General features: G+C 33.5%; 1 protein-coding gene across 1 annotated transcript; it reads left to right on the forward strand.

The window, feature by feature from the left end:
* The first annotated feature begins 258 nt into the window (after window positions 1-258).
* On the forward strand, window positions 259-9,939 carry LOC114738135 (formin-like protein 13). Its single transcript, XM_028926151.1, is given in 19 exon segments — window positions 259-377; window positions 791-925; window positions 928-1,487; window positions 2,802-3,023; window positions 3,114-4,513; window positions 4,607-4,730; window positions 5,229-5,300; window positions 5,817-5,915; window positions 6,085-6,126; window positions 6,269-6,349; window positions 6,440-6,490; window positions 6,610-6,691; window positions 7,592-7,686; window positions 7,845-7,916; window positions 8,292-8,408; window positions 8,681-8,749; window positions 8,831-8,897; window positions 9,192-9,494; window positions 9,592-9,939. Coding segments are annotated over 18 exon segments (3,525 nt in total). The 5' UTR covers window positions 259-304; the 3' UTR covers window positions 9,356-9,494; window positions 9,592-9,939.
* The last annotated feature ends 12,540 nt before the right edge of the window (window positions 9,940-22,479 follow it).

A 22,479-nucleotide genomic window follows, 5' to 3' on the forward strand; every position in this document is an offset into this window, starting at 1 on the left:
CAAAACAACTCACCTGCGCAAACAAAACTAACAAACCCATCTCCGTCTATCCCCGCCACGGCCACCACCTCCTCCTCCACACTCTGAAAACAGAAGATCACAAATTCACTTCGATTTTGTTATCATAATTATAATTTCCTTCCATTTTCTTAAACCGCTTTCAATCTCTGAGTATATAAAACGCGGATTGATTGGAAAGTGTTCCTCCACCGAATGAAATTTCTCGTTTTGGCGTTCGCAGGTCTCTTATGATTGGTCGGGATTTTATCATTGAGGAACTGAATTTGGGATTCCGAGCTTACACATGACTTTGCTGCGCAAATTGTTCTTTCGTAAGCCCCCCGATGGGCTTCTTGAGATCTGTGAGAGAGTTTATGGTACTTTCCTTATTCCACACGTTTTTTTTTAGCTCTTTTCCTTCTCTCTTCTGATTGCATTTGTTGGATACTGTGTGTCAAGCATTCTCTCATGGATAATTCGTCAAGTTGTTTTAGATCATAGGTCTATTTGGTTGAGGAATGCGGGAAAGTGATGTGACGGCGGGCCATAATCAGAATATTCCTTTTATCTTTCCTTTCTTAACCGTTCTTTTTTTTTTTTCTCCTCCCCTTGAGTGGAATGATGGGACATTGCTATGCCCCGTGAAATTCCCTGCCAAAAATGGAATACATGATTGGCAGCAATTTCGTATCTTGCAGTTTAAGATAAAAAATGAGGTTAAGTAGTTGAATATATAGACTATGTAAGAAGGGGAATTACTGAATGTTGTGCATTCTATTTGTATGTCCAGTTTTCGACTGCTGCTTCATGACGGATGCTTGGAATGAAGAAAACTATAAAGTCTACATGGACGGAATTGTTGCTCAACTTCGAGAGCACTTTCCTGATGCTTCGATCTTGGTCTTCAATTTCCGCCAGGAAGAAACAAGAGTCAGATGGCTAACATCTTGTCAGATTATGATATGACTATAATGGACTACCCTCGGCAATATGAGGGCTGCCCAGTGCTCAAGATGGAGGTCATCCACCACTTTTTACGGTCGAGTGAAAGTTGGCTCTCGCTTGGGCAGCATAATGTTCTGTTGATGCACTGTGAACGTGGTGGCTGGCCGGTTTTGGCTTTCATGCTGGCTGCGCTTTTGATTTATCGAAAGCAATACAGCGGAGAACAGAGAACTTTGGATATGGTTTACAGGCAGGCTCCACGTGAGCTTTTGCAGTTTTTGTCACCGTTAAATCCGATTCCTTCCCAGCTGCGGTATCTGCAGTATATTTCCAGGAGGAATGTGGCCATAGATTGGCCGCCATTGGACAGGGCGCTTACGTTGGACTGCATCATTCTCAGATGTTTCCCGAACTTTGATGGGGAAGGTGGATGCTGTCCTGTATTTCGAATTTATGGACAAGATCCTTTTCTTGCAGATAAAACTCCAAAAATCTTGTATTCAACACAGAAGAAAAATAAAACCATCCGGTTTTACAAGCAGGTGAAATTTTATCATTATGCACATCCATGATTCTAGCACTTTCGGTCACTTTCTTTAGAAAGTAGAAGTTTTTCTTCTCTTTATGTGGGTAAATGAAGAAAATTCACGCAAGAAATTGTGGTCTTTCTTTTGGTTTTTTGGAACTATTGGTGATGTCCTAAGATTGGTTGGAGGCACGCACTGATTGCACATGAAAAACAAATGAGATTTGGAGTTGTGTTGTGCAGATAAGCAAACAAATATTTACTGATACTGACCAAATACTGACATTTAGAATTCTTAGCATCAATATTTTTGTAAAAACACTTTGTCAACTGATAGAAGCTGTGATGTGGTGCATGAATATGAGTAAACTGGGAGTTGCTGTGCCCAATTGTTTTGTATAATAGCCCTCTGTTGCTCAAATTTTGATGGTTTGTTTTCTCCATCATAGTCTATTCACTTTCATCTTTTTTTTTTTTTTGGTTTTGTGGAGACTTTTCAATTGAGATGCAATGGAGGGGTCAAAAATTTTGTGCAAAAAAGGTTATGTTCTTGTAATGGTGGCATCTGACTTGTTTAGCTTGCTATGTGGGAAGTCATTAATAAATGAAGAAAGCAAGAAATCAAATAAAATATCTCAATAATATCCCCTGCCCCCCGGGGGATATCCCGTTGAACGCCGCACCCCACAAAAAAAAAAAAAAGAAGAAGAAGAAGAAGAAAAGAAAAACACACATCTGAGGGTTACGTCCATCAATCGGTTCAATGATGCAAGTAGTTCATAAGCCATTATGGCTCAGCTCAAACCTACTATTCTTGTAATTCGGTTTAAAGGGGCAACTAAGTTTTGGAAGCTCAGAAGTGTAGGAAATGAATGTTAGACATATGTATGCATTTATAGCTGTAGAAAATGTCGTGTCTTGTTCATTGTTGAAAACATAGGAGTTTCATATTAGGACTAAGGATGGTCTTAGTCTGTTGTCCAAGAGGTTGCACCCGTGGAGTAATCTTTGGAATCAGTTTTCCTTATAATACAATGAAAAAAAGAGAAGGAAATTTCTGAGGGAAAAAAAGGGGGTGAAAAGTTACACACTCCCCGTTTAGGATTTGGGGATACGTAGAAGGGTTTTTTGGGGGAAATTTCAACATTCATCAGAGGCCTGGCAACAATTTAGAGGAGTTCAGAAGGCCCCATTCTTTTGAAGCCTATTTTGCTGGAGTGCTCATTGTGTACTTTATATTGGCTTATACGTTTTCACTTTTTTTACAAGATGAACTAGAATATGTCCAGGTTTGGTAATTGCTTCTGAATTCCTTACTTCTGTGTTGCAGGGAGAGTGTGAACTAATTAAAATTGACATCAACTGTCATATCCAAGGTGATGTTGTGATTGAATGCATCAACTTGACCAGTGATATGGACCACGAACGGATGATGTTCCGAGTCATGTTCAACACAGCTTTTATTAGGTCCAACATATTGATGCTTAACCGGGATGAAGTTGATATTTTATGGGATGCTAAGGATGACTTCCCCAAGGATTTCAGAGCGGAGGTATATTCTGTATACCAATTTTAACTGTGTAGTTGTCAGTCAGATATTTCTAACATGAAATTTATTCATTTGGTTTTTGTTTGCATTAAGATCCTTTTCTCAGAGATGGATGCTGCTGCTGCTGTTATTGCGGATGGTACCTCATGCTTTGAGGAGAAGGAGGGACTGCCAGTGGAAGCATTTGCCAAGGTTCAGGAGATCTTTAACCATGTGGACTGGTTGAATCCTAAGGCTGATGTTGCGCTAAATGTACTCCAACAAATTAGTGCTTCGGTGCATGACCAGATAGATAGAATTTCTACTCAGCAGCATGATACTGGATCTTTGTTGCATGAAAAAGATTCTAGAGTGCCTCAGGGAAAAAAGAATGAAGCAAAAAGGTTATTGTCATCAGATAATGAATCCTCAGAGTTTGGTAAACCTGTGACAAGTTCTACAAAGTTTGATGTAGAAGCACAAGTGGATGATCTTGCCATGTCTAGCTCTGTAGACATTTCTAGTGAATCACTTTCACCAAACACACCTCCACAGAATCCTTCCTTGCTTAGAAAATCTAATACTCCACCCAACACACAACTACCTTCTTATCTTTCCCCTCTAGGACCAGCTTATCCTGTTACTGGCGAATTTGAAGTCCAATCAAAAGACAGAAGTGAGTCATCAATCTTTAGTTCAACATCTGGAACATCATTATCAAGTGCCTTTCCAAATAAGTTGCCTCTTGACGCTGCTTCCCATTTTTCAGCTTCATCTATGACTTCAACTCAGCCATCTCCTTCCCCTACAACCCCTATGAAGGAGATTCTACCTGTTAGAACTAGACCTGCTTCATCCACTTCACAACCTCCAACACCACCCACACCCACGACTCCTCCTCAAAAGGAGCATAAACTGGTTAGAGCTGTACCTCCCCCGCCGCCGCCACCTCCACCTCCACAGAAAAAGCAATCACCGGTTAGAGTCATGCCTCCTCCACCCCCACCAATGGAAGAACCACATTTTCGACCCCCTCCTCCCCAACGGCCTCCTCTAAAGGAGGAGCCTAACGTTAAAACTGGACCACCACCCCCTCCACCACCTCCTTTGAAGTTGCAGCCACCTGTTAGGGCTAAAACTCCTCCTCCTCCTCCTCCACGTCTTCCTAGGAAAGCTGATTCTACCACCGTACCACCACCACCACCACCTCCTCCTCCCCCTGCTGCAGAACTCTCCTCCAAGAACCCTAATCCTTTGTTGCAGAATTCTACATCTGTTCCTGCTGCTCCTAATGCTCCTCCACCTCCTGTTCCCATTAGTAAAGGAGATCTAAAATCAGGGGATGGAAATATTGCATCTAGTACGACAGGACCCCGAGGACGAATTCTATCTCGTACAATAAGTAGTACCAAAAATCAAAATAAAAAGCTGAAGCCGTTGCATTGGCTGAAAATATCTAGAGCAGTGCAAGGAAGTTTGTGGCATGAGGCAGCGAAATCTGGTGAAGCTTCCAAGTATGTCTGATTTGGTATAGCTGTTCCATTTTCTAAGGTTGATGGTCATTTTGTTATTGTGGTGTCACATGTTTTCTGGTCTTCTTGATTCAGAGCCCCAGAGATTGATATTTCAGAGCTTGAGAGTCTCTTCTCAGCAGCAGTCCCAAGTTCAGGCGCTGCCAAGAAAGTAGGTGGCAGAAGCTCAGCTGGGCCTAAATCTGATAAAGTGCAACTGGTAATTTATATACACTTTCAATTTCCCAGAATGTTTATGCTCACACTGAATGTATTTAATGGTAGGAAAAGGCGGGAAAAATAATTGCCTGGAGCTATGTTTAGTAGTAATGTTTACCCAAACAACCGGTGTATGGTTTACTTCACCATTAAGGTTTTAGTACTACCTGTCTCCTTGTCATTAAAGTCTTAGGATGACAAATTGAAATTTCCAATGTTACGCACTGATGTATGTTTTAAAATTATTATAATAATATAGGTATACAATCAACCCATCTTGGCTCCAGTTATTCTGTAGCTTTTTCTTTGGATTGCATAATCTAGGACTTATGGCATTTTGCTTGTTCAGGGTCGCCTGTAAAATAGTGAATGTTTATCGGCCTGATGCTGCTAGTCTTTACCTATCATTTTCTTGTTGTCACATACCTTATTTGATCATGATTGAAAGATTACATTGACTTTACCACTTATATGTGATTAATATCTTCACTCTTTACAGGTTGAGCACAGAAGAGCATATAATTGTGAAATCATGCTTTCAAAAGTGAAAGTGCCATTGCAAGATTTGATGGTAGGATCAATGTTACTTTCATTGGCTTCAAGAAATTTGGTATAAAAATTCAACTAGCTCTAAATTATAAGTAGACTGCTTAGGAAACTATTGCTTGATTACTGGTCAAAAGAGGTTTTGTTCTCTGATTCATATTTGAATTTTTTCTACACTTGAACAAAAATTATAAAGTTTTTTTGTAATGTATTAGTGACGAGTGCATAAAAAAGGAATAATGTTGATGATTTTTTGGAATAGGCTCTAACTTGATGTTGCTATCTCAATTTATGGGGAAATGGTAGTCCAAACTTTTACCAGGTTCTCAAATTTGTTTGTAACACACCAACAAAAGCTCAATCGACCCCTATTCTAGAAATGCAATTTCAGGCTCGTGAACTGTTGCTGCTGCAAACAGATTGATAGCCTGGCGATATTTTTCTTTATCCAATATTTTTCATCATGTCAAACCATCATGAATTGATGAGTGCTAATTGGATTTTGTTTTTGGTCTATTATGTGTGGTTTGGAATATTCCAGAGCTCAGTGCTAGCACTAGAGGACTCAGCACTAGACATTGATCAGGTTGAAAACCTTATAAAGTTTTGTCCTACAAAAGAGGAGATGGAATTACTCAAGGTTGGTTGAGATTGTGATTGGATAATTTGCTAGCTTCAGATGATTAATTTTCACTGTTGACTATTTAGACGTCTGTAAAACTTTTGTTAAAAGTTATGTTCTAGTAATATGGTATGATGTGTCACTTCTTCCTTTCAAATTTTGTTGACTTCTACTGATGGTGTTGAAGGGTTATACTGGAGAAAAGGAGAAGTTAGGGAGGTGTGAACAGGTATGTGTTTTTCACCTGTTTCACACGTTATTAGATTCTGAGGGCTATAAACCTATAAGTGATAATGAAGCTATCAATTAATTTTCCATTCAAGTTCATAATTCATGTGGATTATTATGCCATCTTTTATTTATCATTACAGTTCTTCCTAGAGTTGATGAAAGTACCCAGGGTAGAGTCCAAACTCAGAGTGTTTTCATTCAAGATTCATTTCCAATCTCAGGTGATGAAGGATGCCATATAGCATGCTTATAAGAGGGGAAAAAAAGGCATTTATTTGATGTAGAGTCTAACATTGAAATATTTTATGTAGGTTTCTGACCTTAGAAAAAGCCTGAATATTGTAGATGCTACTGTAGAAGAGGTACGTTATCCTATTGCCTACTAAAAGCCTCTTTCTAGCAATTCTTTTTCTAACAATCTTCTTTTTTTTTTATGATAAGAAATGACATTCTAGATTTATTCTGTGATGATTATTATCAGATTAGGAATTCTTTCAAATTGAAGAGAATTATGCAAACGATACTTTCTTTGGGAAATGCTTTGAACCAAGGAACTGCTAGAGGTAAGTTAACATAGATGTCTGAAAAATATAGGTTGAATGCACTATTAACTTGGCTAATTCCTATAGCATAGAAAATTACCTCAATGTTTAAGAACATATTTGTAATTAAAAAATTTAGAATGAAGCCCCAGCAAGTTCGGCATATATTAGCTTGATCCCATTGACGGCTTCAAATGGTGACATCCCCGTGGCTGAATGGCATGAACTATGAAGTGTTATGTCAATATTTATAGAGATAAAGCCATTTCAACCATTTTTAGAGCTGACCACTTGTCATGCAACATAAATCCCATTCTAAGAACCTATTTAAAAGGTTTGTTTGACTATCCATTCTGGATTGAAGGCAGAACAATATGGCTATTTGACCTTGTAAAGTTCGTTAAGCTCTCTCCAAGACTTCTCATGAAAATATAGAAGCTCTATCCTCGACATTCATTTTAGAAAACCCATGGCAACTTTATTCAACAACTATTTAGAATTTCCCTTTATCATTATTTCTTCCACATGACAGGAGGGGGAGGAGAATGAAGGTTTTTTTAACTATAATATAAACATCCTATAATTTAAGCCTCAAAGCCCCCTAGCTGCACAATTAATAAAAGTATGTTGGTAATTAATTATTCTCTAATGTTGAACGAACCTTTTTCAATGTATTACCATATCAGTTTTGTACATCCTAACAAGGGAAGGAATATTTAGACATCATTTTTTCTTCCCTTTTTATGGGAATAACTTATTTTGCCTTCTCCTCCCAATTCTAGCTTTGCTTGTAGTTTGTTTCTTCCTTGTGTTTATTTTCAACTGTTAGGCATTATGTCTATGTGATTTCAGATGTAACTAGGGGAAGATATATCGTCATTCTCACAAGGTTATCATAGTTTATTTTCTCCCGTCTTTTAGGTTCTGCTATTGGATTCAGATTGGACAGCCTTCTTAAACTCACTGAGACACGAGCACGGAACAACAAGATGACTCTCATGCATTATCTTTGTAAGGTGGATATTGATGCTTATTCCTTGTCACATTCATTGGTTCATTCTTTGTTAACCGAGGGTCTTTTTTTTTTAAAAAAATCTCTTTTCTTGTATTTCTCTTTGAAAGAAACCTGCTCTAGTTGGTAAAAGATAACAGTTGACCTTATGCTTACCTGTAGGTGTTGGCTGACAAATTACCTGAAGTTCTAGACTTCTCCAAGGATCTTTCTAACCTAGAGCCTGCAGCAAAGGTTCTGGACTTCTCAAAGGATCTTCTTATTTTATTATGTTGGAATTGTGGTGATGGAATTTTCAATATACTCCGTCTAATTTCATTTTTAGACAAGGACCTATTAACAATTTTACAAAAGTTAAGGAATTCAGTTAAAATTAGCTAAAGCTTTTAAAATTTCAAAATTATCCCGATTGAAGTTCATTAATTAGAGGAGGTTGTTCAGTTATCAAGATTTTGTTTAGTTAGTTGGGGAATATCAAACCACAAGGATATTTATGGGGAAAAAAATAACGTTTTATAAAAACTCATATAAGGATCGTGGGGAATGTCCTTATAAGAAATTAAGGGAATAATAAGCATGTTTAAGGACTAACATGTATAACTATAGCAGATCCAATTGAAGTTTTTGGCAGAGGAGATGCAAGCTGTAAGCAAAGGATTAGAGAAAGTTATCCAGGAACTCTCAACCTCTGAAAATGATGGTCCTATATCTGAGACATTCCGCAAGGTGCTTACATAATCACGTATTTTATTCTTTTATAAGTTTGAAGGTTTTCAAATTAGTCTCAATTCACGAATGATGTTTTTTCCTCCTTGTTCATTCTTGTACTGCTCAAAGTTATAAATTTGGATAAATAATTACATCAACTTGAATAATTTTTATCATGTGCCAATATATGATATTAAAGTCCCATATTAGCCTGTTTCTAATATCAAGTTTCTTTATCTATGTGCATTCTGTAGCATAGTTGGAGTTTAATTTATTGCTTGTTCTTTCAGACTTTGAAAGACTTCCTCCGTTCTGCTGAAGCTGAAGTTCGATCACTGGCTTCATTATATTCTGGCGTGGTAGGCATTTGAGCTAATGTTTTCAGAGATATTTCAGATCATATAAAAGGTTTTCACTTTGGAGAGTCCTGTACTCTACAGGGTAGGAAAGTGGACGCGTTGATTGTTTATTTTGGTGAAGATCCATCTCGCTGCCCTTTTGAGCAAGGTGTCTTTCTTTCTTAGTATTGCAACTTTCCTTTCTGTAGCTTGTATAATAAGCTCATCTCCGTCTAGTTTTATGGTTATGGTGTTTGAAACCTTGTACTATAGATTATAGTTCCAATGACTAGGTTGTTGCAGAGATTCAGAAGACTGATTTGTGCTTTCCTAGTGATTTATCGTGTTCAAAATCTTCGTCAGAAATGCCATATAAAAGTCTAATGCAGTTAATTGGTCTTTTTTCTACCATATCTGCTGTTATCATTGAAAAGTATCCTCTTGCTAATTCTCTTTTCTTCAGTTGTGTCAACCTTGCTCAACTTCACGAGGATGTTTTACAAAGCCCATGAAGAAAACTGCAAGCAGCTTGAGCTTGAAATGAAGAAATCATCTGATGGTGAGAAAAAGATATGTGAATCACAAAGGATACTGCCTACAGCAATCCGGACCGGCAACGTCAAGTGATCAGTAATTAGATGGACTACTAGCTTTGAACCAGAATGGCTGATGATGTTGAACAAGCTTGTACATGGCACAAGTATCAGAATCTGGCAATTTGCATTGCAGAACAGAATGTAGGAGCTCATTATGGTGCTTAAGTGAGGTAAAACTCTGAAATATGGTTTGCTGAGTCTAGTTGATTTGAACTTTTTCCCTCCCTGTATAAATGTCTTTTTCATTCCACTGACTTTATTCATTAGATTATTTTGGATCTCACGGCAGAGGTAGCAGATCTCGCAGGATCTTGTTCTTTTCTCAGACAACTTGTATATATATCTTCGCTCAGCAAATGTAACATTGTCAGTAATTTTCAGGAAAAGGAGGGATTTGTTATTTTTCTCTCCCCTTCTGATTTTGATCTTCTTTCTACCAACACAAGGTTGGCACTTCAAATGAAAACTTTTGAATATCATCTCTTGTATAGATTATCTACAATAGGTAATATTCATTCACTGAAGAATGTACTCTAGAGCATAATATTCCTTACTTGTAGACATTAAAACGTAAAGGATTGTTGGTCCCAAGAAAAGGAGACGATGGTTCAAAAAGTGATGGGAAAAAATTGATGAAAGTAAATTATGTATGTGGTATACGTTCTCTTTTTAATGGAATATTTATCAATAATACTGGGGGCCAAAAGGTGTGAACAAGGAATCACAGTTCTCAGAGCTGATCAATTGGCTTTCTTTTTTAATTCTCCTTGGTTTAGTACTTTGTTTAATAATCATTTACTAATATTGTGTCTCTGAGTCTAATGGAATGATCTGGATGGCCTCAATGAAACTACTGGGTATGATTTCCTTTGTCAACTTTTGCATTGGTGGACATGTTTAGATTGTTAGGGTACATGAATCAGGAATGAATTGACAAGAACTAAAAGGAGATCATTTGTATTGGGGGAAAACATTTCCGTATAATGAGGATGCCATCAAATTCAGAGATGTGGTTTTACAGAAAGGTGGAGATAAAATAAAGTGACGAGAAAAGAAAAAGAAGGAACAACAAATATATGCACCCACCCACACACACGCACACACGACGTAGGGGTCAATTTAAATTATTGCTGGGTTTGGTAGTGAGGAACCTAAACAACCATGAAAATGAGATAACGATGAGGTGTTTGGTCGAGTGTAACCAAAACTGATGTTCATTGGTGGACAGTCCCAATGATTTGTGCTTTTCAATTAATTCTTTAAAGTTAAGGTGTGTAGTTTAAACCTCTCTTTCGAGCTTTTCCTGGTGTTCATTATAGCTATCCTGTCTCGCACATTCTGTGATCCAAAACCAAAGCAACATTGCTTCTGGGATCTTATTAGGAGATGAATTGCTTAAATATTTCGGAAGCACATACAAAGGAGCATCGAACGTCTGATTTTTATTTTTTTGCTCTTATATGTCAATGTTTTTGTTCTGAATGGCTATGTCTCGTTAAGTTTAACCATTTAAAAAACTGATCAAACTGTATAATTTAATAATCAAACTTAATGGTGGATAATGGTCAGGGTATTTTTGCTATGAAAATAAACTTTCAAGGCATATAAAAACAAAAAACAAAAACTTTCAAGTGCTGGGGTGCTCCTTAATGAATATTTTCGGAGTATTTAAACATATTATCTTTCTATTAGTAAGATTGAACGAGCATATATATATATATCAAATAAAAAAACCATTTCTCCTCGAAGAAAATCAAGAATTTTAATAATATTATATGTGTGAGAAATTATACCAAAAGAATTATTAGATGTCATACATTGCAATATATATAATATATAATGGCACTGACATTTAAAACCTGCATTTTTCAGTAGCAAATATGGGGCAGGTGAAAGGATCCCCCGCAGCCCACGGACACTGAAAAGATCATGCAAATAAACCTCAGCATTTGTCCCTTAGTAAATATAATTTATTTTTAGTTTTATTATTTTAATGAAACAATTGCAATAGATCGAGGAGCACATCTTAATAATGGAGTGTTAGAGCTTAAATAATAGAAATTATTCACTTCATAATATATATATATATATATATATATATGGTGTCTCGTACACTGCAACGCATTATATTATGGTAAAAGACACATGAATATTATGGTACGTAGTTGAAGCTAATCTATATATTATCTTAAGCATTTTAATAATTTAAGTGACCCCAGGTGCCATGAACCTAAACCAAGGTGCAATCACATCCCACTAAAATAATACTACCTCCAGTTCTTAATATAATACTTTGTTTAATTTTTATTTTGGTCCTAAATATAAGACCTTAATCCACTTTATCTCTTATATTTATGTATTTTTTTCTAAGATAATCCTTCTAACAATGGTGGTTCTAACCAAGACACTTGATTAGTAAGGATATTTTAAGAAAGACAATACCTATTTATTATAAATAACTAACTTAACTTATTTCTTTAATCTTTTCAAATTAGTCAACTAACTCTTATAATTAGGACCGGAGGTAGTACTTGTCTGCTGGTGGCCATAATAATAATAATAATAATAAATAATTTGGAAAAAATTAATTTGTAAGTTTTTCACGACCATAATTGGCACTTAGATGGATTCTTTAAGTATCTAGTTAGAAGTTTAATTCTTAACGGTATGTATGGAGAAGGTCTCGCAACCAACACTAAAACTTTTGTGAAAAGTCTACGGTAAGATTAGTGACTAGTTTTAGTTTATTTTATGTAAATTAGGTTCTTATAGCTTGATTCTTTATAGATAAGCATCTCTCGTTAAGCGTAAAAATCATAAATTTTAATTTATAAATTTCATGAGGCGTTTAATAATTCTTTGATTTCATTTCACTGTTTTAACTTCGAGCATTTTTATAAATAAAATTATATTATCTATAAATTAAAATTGATGTATCAAATGATGAAGGTACAATTAAAATAAAATAAATTATAGGAATCTAATTTAAAATCGAGATAAACTATAAGAACTTACGGATTAACTCTTTTGTAGCAAGCAATAAGTTTAATTACTAATTTTAATTAGGTTAAATTGTACAAAATTCTCCTAAATTTTGAGTCAATTGCATATAGTTTTCTGCCATTTCAAACCTTAAATTTAACCCCCTAACTTTTTTCATCATAAATCTTTTGCCACCAAGTGATCATTATCTTTTTAATAAAAAATGGGAAAATGACACTAAAATACCACTTGAATTCTAAAAAGACAAATAAGGTACCTGAATAAGTAAAATGACAAAAAAGGCATCAGGTACCAATCTGGAATTTTGATTTTTGGCCTAAAGACTGAATTGCCCTTATTGTGTTCGTCTCCTCCCACCGAAAGCAATTCCCCCCACTCGGCGAAAGAGAAACTGCCCCCACTTGGCGAAACCAATCCATCTACTCAGTGAAACTAATCCCTCCCCTCAGTGAAACCGAATCCCTCTACTCGATGAAACCAATCCCTCCACTCCACGAAACCGAACCCCCTCCAGTTGACGAAACTAAATCCTTCGCATCACCATTCTGTAGAGATTGTTAATTTGGTGGGTTTTGGTTGTGGGAAAGAGGATTTGTAGTGAGAGAGGGAGTGAACCTGTGGGAAAGACGAAGCGGAGATCAGAAAACAATGGCAAGCAATTACGTAATGTAACTGCTGTCATATGCCTGCTGGTTTTTGGTAAATCCCATTACGTGAATGGTAAATTTCACTATACATGTAGTTAATTGTGAATTTTACAAAATACATATTGTGATTTACAACTTTTGTAGTGAAAGTGACTACTTTGTTAATGGGTTTTGCAACCTATTTTCAGGAGATAAACAACTTGTTTGTAAAAACTAATAAAATTTCACGTTAAATTTGACAAAACGTATAGTGGGATTTACAACTTTCGTAGTAAAAATGACCACTTATTGAATGGGTTTTGTAACTTGTTTTCAAGAGATGGGCAGCTTGTTTCTAAAAACTAATAAAATTTCCTACTAAATTTGACAAAACACACAGTGATATTTACAACTTTTGTAGTGAAAATTACCACTTTTTAAATGAGTTTTGCAACCTCTTTTCAGGGGATGAGCAACTTGTTTCTAAAAATCAATAAAATTTGACGCTGAATTTTACAAAACACACAGTGATATTTACAACTGTTATAGTGAAAATGACCACTTCTTAAATGAGTTTTGCAACCTCTTTTCAAAGGATTGACAACTTGTTTCTAAAAACCAATAAAATTCCATGCTGAATTTTACAAAACACACAGTGATATTTACAACTTTTGTAGTGAAAATTACCACTTTTTAAATGAGTTTTGCAACCTCTTTTCAGGGGATGAGCAACTTGTTTCTAAAAATCAATAAAATTTGACGCTGAATTTTACAAAACACACAGTGATATTTACAACTTTTATAGTGAAAATGACCACTTCTTAAATGAGTTTTGCAACCTCTTTTCAAGGGATTGACAACTTGTTTCTAAAAACCAATAAAATTCCATGCTGAATTTTACAAAACACACAGTGATATTTACAACTTTTGTAGTGAAAATTACCACTTCTTAAATGAGTTTTGCAACCTCTTTTCAGGGGATGAGCAACTTGTTTCTAAAAATCAATAAAATTTGACGCTGAATTTTACAAAACACACAGTGATATTTATAACTTTTATAGTGAAAATGACCACTTCTTAAATGAGTTTTGCAACCTCTTTTCAAGGGATTGACAACTTGTTTCTAAAAACCAATAAAATTCCATGCTGAATTTTACAAAACACACAGTGATATTTACAACTTTTGTAGTGAAAATGACCACTTCTTAAATGAGTTTTGCAACCTCTTTTCAAGGGATTGACAACTTGTTTCTAAAAACCAATAAAATTCCATGCTGAATTTTACAAAACATAGAGTGATATTTACAACTTTTGTAGTGAAAATTACCACTTCTTAAATGAGTTTTGCAACCTCTTTTCAGGGGATGAGCAACTTGTTTCTAAAAATCAATAAAATTTGACGCTGAATTTTACAAAACACACAATGATATTTACAACTTTTATAGTGAAAATGACCACTTCTTAAATGGCTTTTGCAACCAGTTAATTCAACGTGACTACAAAAGTTGTCACTTTTATTAGTTTTTACAAACAAGTTGTTTATCTCCTGAAAACAGGTTGCAAAACCCATTAACAAAGTAGTCACTTTCACTACAAAAGTTGTAAATCACAATATGTATTTTGTAAAATTCATAATTAACTACATGTATAGTGAAATTTACCATTCACGTAATGGGATTTACCAAAAACCAGCAGGCATATGACAGCAGTTACGTTACGTAATTGTTTGCCAGTTTTCTGATTTCCGCTTCATCTTTCCGCTTCGGTTCACTCCCTCTCTCACTACAAATCCTCTTTCCCACAACCAAAATCAACAATCTCTACAGAATGGTGATGCGAAGGAGTAAGATAATAGCATTTCCAACATTCTTCTTTCCTTCTTCCCGCATTTCATCACCGTCGGTCTTCCTCTCTCCTTTCTCTCACTGCGTCGGTCTTCCTCTCTCCTTTCTCTCACTTTCAGCTTTCGGTCTTCCCGTATTTCATCAGGGCATTTTGGTCTTTTGGCCGAAAATATGAATTCCAGATTGGTACCCAGTGCCCTATTTGTCATTTTGCTTATTCAGGTCCCTTATCTGTCTTTTTGGAATTCAAGTGGTATTTTATTGTCATTTTCCCATAAAAAATTGTGGCATCAAATAATAAAAGGCACATGATATCCTATGGAAGTTAATAATCTTATAAAAATCACATGACTTTTAGACCAATTACATATAAACCCTTAATATTTCAAAATGCAAATTTGATCTCCTAAAGTTTGGGAGTTTACGTATCTGACTTAAAGTTAAGGGGAATTTTATAAAATTATTCACCTTGATGTAGGGGTCATAATTGAAAAAAAGCATAGGATTAAATTTAAACTTTGAAATGAACTAACCAAAAGTTTAATGACAATTTTATACTATAATATAGTCCTTTTTTTGGTGCCAGAATTTAACATTTTTCATCACTTCTAATTTTTTGCGCCTGAAACAATTAAACAATTCCACCGAGTGAGAAAATTCATATACCTAAGATAAAAATAATAAAGGCGGTCATTGTTTAGGGCAAAATGATTTTTATTTCGGGACTCGAGATTCAGATTATTAATGAACAAGCAGAATGTAGAGCCTCCAATGCGCAGAACATTTAATTCAATGCTTCAATTATAAAAATAAGAAAAAAATGTTTCGGCAATTGAAAATAATATTTAAATAATGGTCTGATCTCAATTGTCAAAAAAAAAAATTGAATTAAAAATTTGGATCCCATGTGAGTCAAGATAAATATGGAAATTGGTTGAATTTTCAAGTAAAATTTTGCCTCAAACAAATAGTCAATTTTAAAATAATACTAAGAACTAGATGAAAAATTGAATTGGTCAAAACAGTAATTTAAAAGTCAAAAGTTTAATTATAATCGAATGAGAAATCAATTTAATCATAATTAAAATAATATAATTTAATTATAATTTACAAAAAAAATCATATATAATCATGAGATAAATAATATTTAAATAAAAAGATATTAATCGACAAGTAAGTAAATCATTCATATATATAAATCATGCATAATTCAATTCATCAAAAAAAAAATCACACATAATTCAACAAAACTGTATTACTTAAAAAAGTAAAAAACAATCTAATGTACTGCTCTTTATAACAGAAGATGATATTGTTTTAGGCTCAACAAAAAGGGGGAAAAAATGAAAGCAATCAACCAGTTCAAAACTAAACTCTTAATTAGACTGATCAAAGAACTGATTCTTTTGTTTGCTAGCATGACTGATTGACCTGGATTAGATTTAGTTTGAATATCATGATTGAAATACGGTAATGGTAGGATCAAACAGAAAAGAAATTTTCTAAAAGAAAAAAAGGTGAATATCTAATTTTACCCCTGATCTAATCTCTCATGTGCAATTTTACTGATGATTTTTTTGTGCAATTATGAGTAAAATCATGATTAAAATTATATTACTAAAAAAATAAAAGATGAAACTGCAATAAAATTTCACAATTTAGCCACAAAAAAAAAATAACAAAGGCTACCAAGGATATGGGTGTTATAGGTGCGGGTTGCCCTAAGAAGCAAAGAGCACGTGCGGTGCGCCGCTCAAATCACGTGCCTTCAACGGTACTATAAGCAGCCGCGGGCGTTGGGATCTTAACCGGGGGAGGAAAAAAAAGGCACATCCGCAACAAATTATGAATGTTAGACTTAGGTTGACGTTGACTTGCGTCCCAATCTTTCAAAATTTTTCCAATCGACATTTGAACTCATACGCGCTTAATTAAAATATGACCCAAGTTTAGTAGTAGTAATTAAGGATTAAATTATGGAATTTTAAAATTACAATCTATCTAGCCCTACAACTACTGTAATCCAACTAATCAAATTTAATTATTAAACTTGATACTTACTATTAAAGACAATCAACATCAGTATAATAATTAATAAATATATGAGATTATATATTTACATATATAACAATCACACTAGATATTTAGGTTTCATTAATAATGAGACTTATTTTTTTAGATCTTGTGTAGTCTAATGATTTCTATTCTCTAGATTCCTGGTAGATTTGGAGAAGGAATTTTTTTTTTCCAAAAAGAATTACGTACTTAGATAAATGTACATGATATATTTTTTTACATCAAACTAAAATATGTTTATTTTAAATTAAAATAATTTAAATATTAATCAGAATTTGTTAGAAAATATATGGTTGATATAAAAATAAGCGTATCATAATTTGATTTTAAAATAGTAAAATTATGAACGACAGGCCACCTCAGGCCAGTTTAGACAATAAAGGTAATGTGAGATTTGAGTAAAGATCCAAAATTCTAAGTACCAAAAAAAAAAGAGGAAAAAAAACATTAAAATATGCTCAAAATGCTAAAAAAATAAATTAGGATGGGTAAATTTTAATTTAAAATCTCAAATCAGACTCTTTGTATTATGTTGAAATTTTAAAATATTATAAAATGACAAGTGACTACTTACACATAGCTATTAACTACTTTAATTTAATTATTGATTATTTTTGTTTTTAAAGTTCTGGTGACTACTTTTATATAATTATTGACTAAGCAATCGTAATAAATAACTAAACAAAAAGTAGTCACTAAATCTCCGGCAACATTTAATGCATTTTTTTAATTTTTAAAACAAAAGTAGTTAATAGCGAAACTAAAATAGCCAATAGCTATAAAAAAAAAATAGTCAACAAATGATTAAAAATGAAATTAGTCAATCGTGATATTAGAGTAGTCAATAGTTAAATAAAAGTAGTCATCGGAGTTCTAAAAACAAATATAGTCAATAGCTAAAAAAGAACAGTCAATACATAAGAAAAAGTAGTCGTCAGAGTTCCGGTCACCAGAGCTCTAATGACAGGCCACTGACAAGGTCGTTGCCTTTGGCAGAGCTTTGGTGGCCGAAAACTGGCTAAGAGTGCTGAGGTGACAATATTAAAAAAGAAAAAGAAAAAAAATAGTGAAGGGCATTGATGTAATTTTATAAGATTTGAAAATTTCAAAATAATACTAGAAGTTTGAAATAGGATTTTAAAATTGACCTAAACTAATATGTCCTTTAACAATTTTTAGGATATTTTATTATCTTTTTTCGCCAAAAAAACTCACAAAAGATGGTATTAAGAAAATTTTCTTAGATACACTTTAGGATGAACCAAAAATGAAGTATGCTTTTTTTTTTTTTGGTTTTGGTATAAACTTAGAATCTTCTCCGAGTCACTTTAAATTTGAGACTAATTATTGTCAGGCTGAAAATGATAAGATTAAGGCCCTACCAACAAGAACACTACTTAGTATTGAGCTTGTATTCTCCTCCTTAATAATTTAAGACCACTTACTATTTCAGTGAACAGCTTATTAGTAGTAATAAAGTATAATGTGATATTTAGGATTGAATGTAGCATTAATATTCTCAATCATCATAAGTTAACAATAAATTGTTTTAATAGTAACACCAGCTGGATAAAGTCCAAGCTGGAGCTGCAAAAAAACGAGACATTAAAAGTAATTTGATGTTAAAAGCATGATGGACATAAACAAAAATAAATGGCAAGTGCAACGTTAAAACAGAAATATGCATGTATATATCATCCTACAGTGGCAGAGAGGACCATGATATTTGCAGGCGTTTGTTTGTTGTTATTGGCTAAAAGTAATTTGATGTTAAAAGCATGATGGACATAAACAAAAATAAATGGCAAGTGCAACGTTTTTTTGTTTCTCCAATAACAACAGTTATATCAAATCTTTTACCGCACTATATCTAATAGGTGTTTTTTGGCTAAAAACAAAAAGAATTTTTAAGACGCCAGCAGAAATGGCAGGAGGAAATAGCGGTGTCGGTGGGAGTAGAGAGGCGTAAGCGAATTTTGCAGTGATGTGTCCTGCTTATGTAAAAGCCAAGAAATTAAAAGAATAAATAAAAATCCTCAAATCTAAAGGGAAATTTCCAAAAAAAAAAAATCGATTAGATGAGAAAGACCATTTATGCCATTTTCACGGATAACATTTTTAATGAATGATTTTTGTTTTCGATTTTCATAAAAGTAAACTAGACTCAACCATTACAATATGATCACATGGCATCCCAATGAAAAAGGAAATTAAAGTGGTGGGGTCTCTCCAAAAGAGATGTGTGTTGTTCTCTCCTCTTCCTCTCACACTCATCCATTCATTCACCCTTACGCCAAACATCCCTCACATGCACTCAAATCTTCTCTTTCTTCCTTTTCCTTTCCTTCTTGATTTCTATTTCTTTCTAGTTGACTAATACTATAATCTTCTGTGACCATGCGTGACTTCAATGAGAGGCTCTTTGTGAGGGGACCATTAATTATTAATTACAATTAATGCTCGCTATCTGCTAATTCATGCCTCTATATGTTGTTGATTAGCTTGTAGGACCCACCTAATGAAATTAGGGCTCCTTGTCATATTTCCATTTGCCTGCTTGGATATCCCTTTGGCACGATGGATTATTCAAAACTTCACTTTTAAAAAGCCATAATCTATTGTATTTGCTAAGCCAATAAGTTGTTGTCGTTTGTGGTGGCAGTAGCTCGTCTCTGTAAAATAAAACAAAAACTCAAGTTTAAATCTCAGAAAGTATAATTTTCAGAAGGGTTTTGTTTTAAATGCTCACAACTTGCTTTCAAGTTTACGGTAACTTAAACACATCCTAGATTCCCAAAAAAAAAAAGAGTGTAGATTTATGTTCTGTGGTATGGAGATAGAAATATAAATATTTTTTTTTATCATTTTCTATAGTAAAACTTATTATGAGACTTTTTCATAATTATATATGTTATATTGAGACCTAATTTCGCTAAGGTTTACTTTTAGTAATACATGAAATTATTTTCCTAAACACGATCGTATTGTCTTAATAAACCTACAGCAAATTATATATATTAGGGCAAAAATTGAGATGACCTATATATAATATAACCAAGTAAAATACATTACTAGGCCACAAAAGATCAATTATATATGCAACGTAAAGAGGACAAAGCTCAGCTTCTTAAAATATACTCCTCCGGTCCTTAATATAAGACCCATTTAACAAATTTGATTAGATTAAAAAAGTTAGGTAAGTTGGTTAATTATAAGAAAAGTGACACATTTTTCCTAAAACACCATAATCATCTTTCTTAATACCCCCTCTCCCTCTTCTACTTAATTATGGTTGAGAGAGTATTTATAGGGCCATATGGGTAATTTAAAGAAAATTGATAAATATGAGAAATGGGTCTTATATTTAGGATTAAAACCAACTCAAAAATTGGGTCCTATATTAAGGACCGGAGGAGTGTAAATGTAACGATACTTTAAAAGTAAAAATCATAAAAAAAAAGACTGTCAAAATAAAAAAAATTACACACAAAGACCTGTTCATAAAATTATTGTCAAAACCCATACTAACATTGTCACGGATTCCTATGTAATTTTTTTTATTTTGATGATTTTTTTTAGCGATTTTTCCTTTTAAAATATAAAATATAAATAAAAAGAAAAAAGAAAACGGGGAAGGTGTTATGAAGTTTTGGTGCGGTTACGCGTGTACCTGGTGGACCAATGTCAATGAAACAAATTTATGTTGGTCACGTTCTTATGGCTGCACAAAACAAAAGCATTCAATTTTCTTTTTTATATATATCTAAGTTGATATAAGTCCCTGGATATTGAAATTAATCTCATAATCTTCCCAATAATTAATAATAAGATCGCAGATGTACATGTACCACATTATTTACTTGTGTTTAGGACTCATTTATTCTATTTATATTCAATATTTTCAAGTTAATTATTATTTCCAATAAATGTCCTTAATAATGAATAAATGAGAGGCCGTCGTGCCCGTTACTATGATAAGACCCGGGCGACAGAAACCACCAAACCTTCGCTGACTTGAAGACAATCCATCCCATTTCACACTATTGTCGTGGACCCCACTTCATCTCACTCTTCTCTGTCTTCTTATTCCATTTAATGTTTTAATTACTTAATTAATTAATTAAATTAACTACAATCACACAAGGCATGGCCGCTCAAATGACAAATACCTGTAGGCTGTGGCTACTAATTGCGCTCAAATTTGAAAATTGCCACTTGCTTTCTCTGAGTACATCTCTCATTTTTTTAAAAAAGATGTTATGCTCATTTATTAGATTATACATCCTAAATATAAGTCATTTTTAACTGATTTATATATACTTATAAAAAAAATTAAAAACATTGAATTTATTATAAAATTTAACTAAATTTTTAATATTGAGCTTATTACATATATAAAACTCTAGCATCGTACTAATTTATGTTTTCTTTTTACCTTTTTTATTAAATATAAGTATAACTATCAAATGGTACATAAAAAAGATCAATACTCTATTTTAAAAGGTGCCTTCTAACAACAAACCAAAGGGAGTATGTATGCATGATAAATATTGTGTGTTTATTTTAACATGGCTTAAATTTTATTTTGATTTTCTAATCATAATTATTGTTATATACAATTAAAATACTACCTTTAGTCCTTAATATAAAAACTAGTTTGACTTTCAGTTTGATCCCAAATAGAAGACCCTAATTTACTTTGTCTATCAGTTTATCTTTTTTTTTTTTTTCAAAATAGTCCTTGTAATAATTAGACATGTTAAATGTTCTATCAAATGATAATTCTAATTAATACACATGATTAGCAGGGATATTGTAGGGAAGACAATATCTATTTATTACAGATAACTAACTTAACAAACTTTCTTAATCTACTCAAATTAGTCAACTAACTCTTATATTAAGGACATGAGATAGTATATTTTAGATGGGGAGTGAGTGAAAATACCAGTTCCTTGAGCCTTTCTTTGGCCGATCTCACTACATGAATAGGACTAATTACATGACACATTTATGCACTGAGCTTAGGCCTTAGTGGAAGAGAATAAAGGGCAAGAATCCAATCAATTAAAGTTGGAAATCAACAACAAGCTTCCCATCATATTTTACATGTGCAAAATTAATACTCTTCCAATCCTTCCTATGAGATCTAATTGGAGAGTTAATATTAATTCTTTATAGAAGATATATTTTATATGTTCATCAATTTTTTCCTCAAATTAATCATATTAATATTCTCCCAATAATACTCAAGGAGGAGAGAGAATGAGAAAATGAGAGAAGATGTTTAGAATATTTTAAAAGAAAATACTCGTATCATATTAACTAATTTAACTATTACTCTAGTTTACTTAAATTAATTAATTAGGTTTGCATTAAAGAGTAGAGGAGTACAAGATATAAAATCTTTATCAAGTCACAGTATTCACAAACTTTAAATAATGTAACTTTTGTAATAAATACAGGCCGGGGCTTACCTATTATATCTAAAAACAATTAAAAAGAAATAGTGTGAATAAGAGATTTATCTTTGGCAAAAAAGACAGAGACTTATCTATATATATAAACTAAAAATAATTAAGAAAAGGACATATATTACATACTAC

This window comes from Neltuma alba, unplaced genomic scaffold (assembly GCF_004799145.2).
Source record: "Neltuma alba isolate B1F8T4 unplaced genomic scaffold, ASM479914v2 tig00013537_pilon, whole genome shotgun sequence".
NCBI classification, from domain to species: Eukaryota; Viridiplantae; Streptophyta; class Magnoliopsida; order Fabales; family Fabaceae; genus Neltuma; species Neltuma alba.